The sequence below is a fragment of the Notolepis coatsorum genome, assembly GCF_963971535.1.
Source record: "Notolepis coatsorum genome assembly, chromosome: 14".
Taxonomy (NCBI): Eukaryota; Metazoa; Chordata; class Actinopteri; order Aulopiformes; family Paralepididae; genus Notolepis; species Notolepis coatsorum.
Genome location: NC_140178.1, coordinates 22,423,878 through 22,431,756, shown reverse-complemented (window position 1 = coordinate 22,431,756; position 7,879 = coordinate 22,423,878). Strand labels below are relative to the sequence as shown.

Sequence of the window (7,879 nt, the reverse complement as noted above, 5' to 3'; positions counted from 1 at the left end):
GAGAAACCCGTTGGAAAGTTCTAGCATCATTGGACAGTTCCTTAACCATTGAAAAGTTCTAGGACGATGACAATGTTCCAGAAATAGCTACATCTGTGGCGCTGGAATTGGTGGAACTGTCACCCCAAATAACCAATTAACAATATATAAACCTCTCGTTACCCTAATGTAACCTAAACCAGACCCTTCATCCCTATAACTAAATAAACCCTTCAAGTTTTTTGGTATTATATACGCTATTTGAGATTACTTGTGAAGAAATACAACTCTGGTGATGATGAGTTGGAAGAAACCAACTCAAGATGCAGGAAGGGGGTGTTGCAGGGAGGAGGAGGAGGTGGAGGATTCCATGGCGGCGAAGGAGTCGGGGAAGTTCTTGGCATACTCCACCAGCTCGTAGGAATCCCTGATGTCCGACAGGCCGACCCAGAAGACTGTCCACTCACCATTAACAAAACTACCATCACAGTGTTTAAAATACCTGGAGAGAGGGACAGGGAGAGAGAGGGAGAGGGAGAGAGAGGGAGAGAGAGAGGGAGAGGGAGAGAGAGATAGAGGGGGAGAGAAAGATGGAAAGAGAGAGAGAGGGGGGATAGGGAGAGAGAGAGATGGAGAGAGAGAGGGAGAGAAAGGGGGAGAGAGAGAGAGGGAGATAGATAGAGAGAGAGGGGGAGAGGAAGAGAGAGAGATGGAGAGATAGAGATAGAGGGGGGAGAGGAAGAGGGGGGGAGAGAGAGAGAGAAGGGGGGCACCATTAAAGGGATAGTCCATCATGCCAGTCAGATCACCCTAGTCACATCACCCTAGTCACATCACCCTAGTCACATCACCCTAGGCATATGATCCTAGTCACATCACCCTAGGCATATGATCCTAGTCACATCATCATTGCAAATGAGGGCAAGAATGAATGATATTGGTCTATTATAGACGGTAGACGCCATTTTGAGGGACTTGTTTAGCTCCTACTTCAGCCGCGTGCTCCGCTGTGCTCCACTGCGCTGGGCTGGAGAGCAGACATGCCAACACCCCGAGTCAACCTCGTACTGGAGTTGAAATACCTATGCATTACAAATATTCTTCCAAGCTAATCTCTTAGTTACATCAACATTGTGCTGTCGGAACAGTGTCGTGTTTGTAGGTTAATTATTTAAAGTTCACTATCGGCCATTTCAGCACTCTCATCTTTAATCAAACTAGAGTGATCTATGCATGAAAACAATAACTTTTTTCAGCAGATCCCTTAGTTACAACAAGATTGTATGAGTTAAGCAGTGTTGTGTTTATATCTGAAGTAACGCCATTTCCAATGTTTGCAGTGCTTTTATTAATGTATTGTCCCAAATATAAGACAGTGTTTTTATTACTGTATTGTCCCGAATATAAGGTTGTATTACCATATTGTCCGGAATATAAGACAGTGTTTTATTACTGTATTGTCCTGAATATAAGACAGTGTTTTATTGCTGTATTGTCCCGAATATAAGACAGAGTTTTATTACAGTATTGTCCCAAATATAAGATAGTATTTTTATTACAGTATTGTCCTGAATATAAGACAGTGTTTTATTACTGTATTGTCACGAATATAAGACAGTGTTTGATTACCGTAGTCTTGTATTCATCTGCTTCAAAAGGCCTTCTCAGGAAGCTACAAATTACACAAAACAAGGGGGCTATACTTGTATTGGGTTGCTCATCTAGGGCTAATGTTGCTGAAATGCATGAGAAACTAAAATGGCTGAGTGTGGAGAAAAGACTGTCTTCAAGTTTGCTTGTATTCTTTCACAAGGTAATTCATACTCAGACACCTGAATTTATCTTTAAGACACTTGGCTACAGTGCAGAGACACACATGCATGCTACCAGAGTGGCCAGCAGAGGGCAGATGACTCTACCCCTACCTAGAACAAATAGCCTGAAAAACACTGTCAATTACAGGGCTGTGATAGTAATATTAGTAATATTCGTGGAAAGGCATGTTTTAAGAAAATACTCAGAATCCACCTACATTCTTTACTCTAAATAGAATGAACATGATTGTCTTATTTTTCTGTTTTTTTTATTTAAAAAAATGTCTATGACCAATTAAATTGATTTAATATTTTATTAGGATTATGGATTGCTTGATTATGTATGTGTTTGTTTTATGTTTGTGTATGTCTGTCTTGGACCCCAGGAAGACTAGCTTGACATCAAGGCATCCAGCTAATGGGGATCCTTTTAATAAACAATAAACAATATAAGACAGTGTTTTATTACCGTATTGTCCCAAATATAAGAGTGTTTTTATTACCATATTGTCCTGAATATAAGACATTAGGAGACGTTTTCAACAAACAGGGTTTTTGTAGTTTCGATGAAATACGCAAAAAATGTAATCTCACCAAGTCCACATATTATTTTTACGCACAGTTATTGTTATGTTTGAAGGCTCACGGTGTTCCATTAAGGATACCAATTGTACACCACAGATACCACAAATTCTTCTATGAAAGAGAGACATCGAGAGGTTTTGTTTCAGATTTTTATCATCAATTACTAACGGCCTCGTATGAAACCCTCCATCTAGACTCAGTCTGGAGGAGGGATATACCAGACCTGGAGATAGACTTTGACTGGCAAGAAGCCTGGGCAAATGTACGACTTGCATCAAGGAACCCGGACCATCAACAAATCAATCTTAACTATATTCACAGGACATACTTAACTCCTATAAGACTGAACAAAATGGGTCTTAAACAAGACTCCAAATGCTCCTTATGTACAAATGGGGACGAAGGGACATTTATGCACATGTACTGGGACTGCCCACCAGTTAAGATATTTTGGAAAGAAGTGACCCAGCAATTATCAAATCTCTTAACTCTGGATATACCTGTACACCCCTCTGTATTACTGCTGAATGATGTCTTTGAGTATGCAGTACCTCCACAGCTAAAGAGATTGGTTTTATCCGGTATCACAGTGGCTAAAAAGCTGATAGCATCACGATGGTTTCAACCGGAAAAAATTTGCCGGAAGGTCTGGATTCTTACATATCTCGATGTGATTTATCAAGAAATATCTACAGCAAGAATTTTGGGTCTCAATTAATCCAAAATGGCAATGTGGTTAGAAGTGGTGGAGAGAATAAAAGCTAGCATAATGGTAGTGTCTGGTTAGGAACAAGTTATAATGGTTGGATTATCCAATGGGGGGTCCGGGAGGGGGGGGGTACGAGCTGGAGCATATGTGTGTTTGTATATCTTATCGTGTGTTGTCATGTTTGTTTATGTGTCTGTTTAAAAAATAATAAAAAAATAAAATAAAAAAAAATATAAGATAGTGTTTTATTACCATTATTGTCCCGAATATAAGACACAGGCTTGTCTTATATTTGTGCTCCAGGGGTTGGAGGGGTTGTAGTAAAGAAAGTTAAGACTTTGGAGCAATATTTACCTATATGTATTTATCTGTACGTGTTTAAATATGTTGCAGGGTACAGCGGTTTAAAGTGATCCCCTGCTGTAGGACGCAGCCTCGCTTCTCCCAGTATGACAGCAACTCACACAGGCCGTTAGGCTGATGAGACAGATGTTATCAGTGTGGTCTCATACTGTAGCCCTCACTACTCCTCATCCTGGCCACCTGCCGTTAGGCTGATGAGACAGATGTTATCAGTGTGGTCTCATACTGTAGTAGCCCTCACTACTCCTCATCCTGGCCACCTGCTCCTCCATGAGCCTGAAGTCAGCGGAACTCACCAGGGGTTGATTCTGTTGCAGGCCTTGGACCTCCAGAACAGCTTGCCCAGGTCCTGTCTGATGTACTCCCACAGGACGTGGCTGGTCCCCTGGCCTTGTTTACTGCCGCTCACCATGAACTTATCCAGATAGGGAGTCCCGCTAGACACCGCCTCCCTGGTCACTATAGCTGCTGTGCTGTAGCTAGAGAGAGAGAGAGAGAGAGAGAGAGAGAGAGAGAGAGAGAGAGAGAGAGAGAGAGAGAGAGAGAGAGAGAGAGAGAGAGAGAGAGAGAGAGAGAGAGAGAGAGAGAGAGGAGAGAGATTAGCTAGACTAGTATTAGCATTACCATAGTGCCTCAGACTGTAGTATTAGTAATACCATAGTGCATTCAGACTGTAGTATTAGTAATACCATAGTGCATCAGACTGTAGTATTAGTAATACCATAGTGCCTCAGACTGTAGTATTAGTAATACCATAGTGCCTCAGACTGTAGTATTAGTAATACCATAGTGCCTCAGACTGTAGTATTAGTAATACCATAGTGCCTCAGACTGTAGTATTAGTAATACCATAGTGCATCAGACTGTAGTAAATTAGTAATACCATAGTGCCTCCGACTGTAGTATTAGTAATACCATAGTGCATCAGACTGTAGTATTAGTAATACCATAGTGCATCAGACTGTAGTATTAGTAATACCATAGTGCATCAGACTGTAGTATTAGTAATACCATAGTGCCTCGGACTGTAGTATTAGTAATACCATAGTGCATCAGACTGTAGTATTAGTAATACCATAGTGCCTCAGACTGTAGTATTAGTAATACCATAGTGCCTCAGACTGTAGTATTAGTAATACCATAGTGCAGTGGTTCCCAAACTGTGGTGCGCAAGCGCCCTCTAGGTGGTGCGTGACATGAAAAGGCTAATGGTGGTAAATTTTTTTAGAAATTTACAATAAAATTTCATACAAATCTTAGTCAAACCTTTAGTATTATGGATATTAAACATGCTGGCAGAGTACATGCATCCATGTTGTCGTGAACATTTTAATTAAATAAAGAAATTCCCTATCCATAGTCGCCGTGGGAAGAGATAAAATAAAAAATTAAATCTGTGCACGGAGACCAGCAACAATTTTTTCTAACAGAAACCCATTGGGGGGTGCGTCAGCTAGGTCGGGAGGTGACAGGGGGTGCACGGCCAAAAAAGTTTGGGAACCGCTGCCATAGTGCATCAGACTGTAGTATTAGCAGTACCATAGTGCCTCAGACTGTAGTATTAGTAATACTATAGTAGAGTCACACATAGCCGTACCTCTCAGACAGGTAGAGTAGAGTAGAGTCACACACAGCCTTACCTCAGACAGGTAGAGTAGAGTAGAGTAGAGTAGAGTAGAGTAGAGTAGAGTAGAGTAGAGTAGAGTAGAGTAGAGTAGAGTAGAGTAGAGTAGAGTAGAGTAGAGTAGAGTCACACACAGCCTTACCTCAGACAGGTAGAGTAGAGTAGAGTAGAGTAGAGTAGAGTAGAGTAGAGTAGAGTCACACACACACACACAGCCTTACCTCAGACAGGTAGAGTAGAGTAGAGTAGAGTAGAGTAGAGTAGAGTCACACACACACACAGCCTTACCTCAGACAGGTAGAGTAGAGTAGAGTAGAGTAGAGTAGAGTAGAGTAGAGTAGAGTAGAGTAGAGTAGAGTAGAGTAGAGTAGAGTAGAGTAGAGTAGAGTCTCACACAGCCTTACCTCAGACAGGTAGAGTAGAGTAGAGTAGAGTAGAGTAGAGTCACACACACACACACACACACACACAGCCTTACCTCAGACAGGTAGAGTAGAGTAGAGTAGAGTCACACACACACACAGCCTTACCTCAGACAGGTAGAGTAGAGTAGAGTCACACACACACACAGCCTTACCTCAGACAGGTAGAGTAGAGTAGAGTCACACGCAGCCTTACCTCTCAGACAGGTAGATGGAGTGGATTCGTCCTTTCAGAGAGTCTATATAGTCTGTCTTCAGGGTCTTGCCAAACGACATGTTGATCAGAGAAAGCAGTCGCTCGACATCGATGCCTTCAAGAGAGCTGTACCTGCATGCACACAAACACGCACACAGAAAGGATAATGTTTGAATTTCTTCAGAGAGGCGTTGTTCTTTCTTCACCACGGCGTGTTTCTCCATTCTGACGGCAGCTTTTCAGTTTCTCCTCATCCAGCTCTTCTCTTAGTCTTTTCCCTTGCACATCTTTGTAAACAGCACTGCATGGTAGACTACAGTAGCATGTTGTTTGCTCATCAGCTGACGTCATGAGATGAAACGTTTTAGCTGTGTCGTGCTACTTCAGGGCAGCCTTACTTTTATGAACATTTAATTGTCTACGCATTTCATACAGTCTAACGTACTTTTATGAACATTTAATTGTCTACGCATTTCATACAGTCTAACGTACGCTTGTTGCTGTGTTTACAGTCTATGCTTATGCTTAATGTGCCACAACAGAGAGGAGGAAACGACACCAATCAGCTGGTGCCAGGACAACGACCTCTCTCTCAACGCCAATAAAACCAAAGAGATGATCGCGGACTACAGGCATGACGTTAAAAAGGTCAGCGGCTTCAAGTTCCTCGGTGTGCACATCACAGAGGACCGCTCTTGCAAACCACACACGGACACAGTGGTCAACAAAGTGTCTCTATTTCCTGAGGGAATTTGGCATGCACGCCAGCATCCTTACAAACTTCTACAGGTATCATTTGATTTGTTATAACTGTTTTAGTGCACCCTCTCTCAGTATGTTGAGGGGGGCGTGGCCTTCTGTTCATTGAAAGGAAATGTTAAGTTAGTATCATAATTAGAGACGTTCCGATTCCATTTTTTCCTTCCCGATACCGATTCCGATAATTGAACTTGCAAATCGGCCAATACCGAGTACTGATCCGATACCAGTGCATTAAATATATATTTATTTAAAAAAAATATTATATATAGAAAGTAATTGTATTTATTCAACAACAGGTGATTGTATAGATTAGTATCATTAATTGACAACTGTGCTCAATGAGTTAGGGCATTTGCCATGTTGTATGGCAAAACACATTATGGAATACTATGACTAGCTAAACATTGTCACCGGTATGGCTGTCCGGCAACATGTCATTAATTGCGTGCATGTGTGTGAGAGGTCGATCAGTGACGACACTTAGGTAGCCAGTTAACGTGAGCTAGATGGAAAGAAAATGTAACGTTACTGGTGAAAAAGTGATTTACCTTGGAATACTCCTTTGCCAACTTGCTGTACTTTGCTTGCAGGTCTGCAGCCATTATTGCTGGATTATGAATAGCCCCAACTTTAGACAAGGTAACGTTAAAGATAAAACTAGCTTTTCAGCTAGCTCTTCAGCTAATGCTAACACCAGCAAGCGAACACATCAGAGATCCCCGTCAACACCGCTCTGTCGGGACGATGGCATTTAAGAAAGTATCTGCTGTTAAAATGACAAACAGCATTGACACTTTAATTCACGGTCGATTAAAAACACGTTTGTTTTATAATGCTCACTCTCAGCAGGAGGATACCGCACGTGTTGTTGATAAATGACGTCATACGGGATCGGAGCTTAGATTTGACGCGTACTCGCCGATACCAATACCAGCATTTTAGGCTGTATCGGAGGCATTTCCAATACTGGTATCGGAACAACTCTAGACTCCACTTCACTCAATTATTTCAAAGCATCATGGTGTCTCTTCCTCCTCTCTCTACTCCAGTGTTCTCTTTTGTATTCTTGTGTTATTTATTTAAAATGTTTTATTGTATGTTTGTGTCATATTGCATTTCTGCTTTTGTAATTGAACATTGATTTTATACTGATCTCTTTGTACTAAATATAAATATAAATATGAACAGAAGAACTTACTTGTGAATGGGATCTCCGTTCTTAAACAGGGTCCCTGAACCTGTGATGGGAGGAGAGAGGAAGAGGACAAACTGATGGGAGGAGAGAGGAAGAGAATAAACTGATGGGAGAGAGGAGAGAATAAACTGATGGGAGGAGAGGAAGAGAATAACTGATGGGAGGAGGGAGGAAGAGGAGGACGCGTCTGTGTGTGTCCGTGTGTGTGTCCAAGTGCGGTGTCTGTGTGT

At 41.7% G+C, this 7,879-nt stretch overlaps 1 protein-coding gene across 1 annotated transcript in view; it reads right to left on the bottom strand.

Moving 5' to 3' along the window:
• Positions 1-297: 297 nt before the first annotated feature.
• Positions 298-7,879, bottom strand: part of nags (N-acetylglutamate synthase) — a gene marked incomplete at its 3' end in the record, with an annotated part of 13,558 nt that continues 5,976 nt past the window's right edge. Inside the window, exons 4-7 of the mRNA XM_084329042.1 lie at positions 7,653-7,692; positions 5,693-5,824; positions 3,747-3,929; positions 298-481 (exon numbers count right to left, since the gene is read on the bottom strand). Coding sequence (XP_084185168.1) covers positions 298-481; positions 3,747-3,929; positions 5,693-5,824; positions 7,653-7,692 — 539 coding nt within the window. The remainder of the gene's footprint in view (positions 482-3,746; positions 3,930-5,692; positions 5,825-7,652; positions 7,693-7,879) is intronic.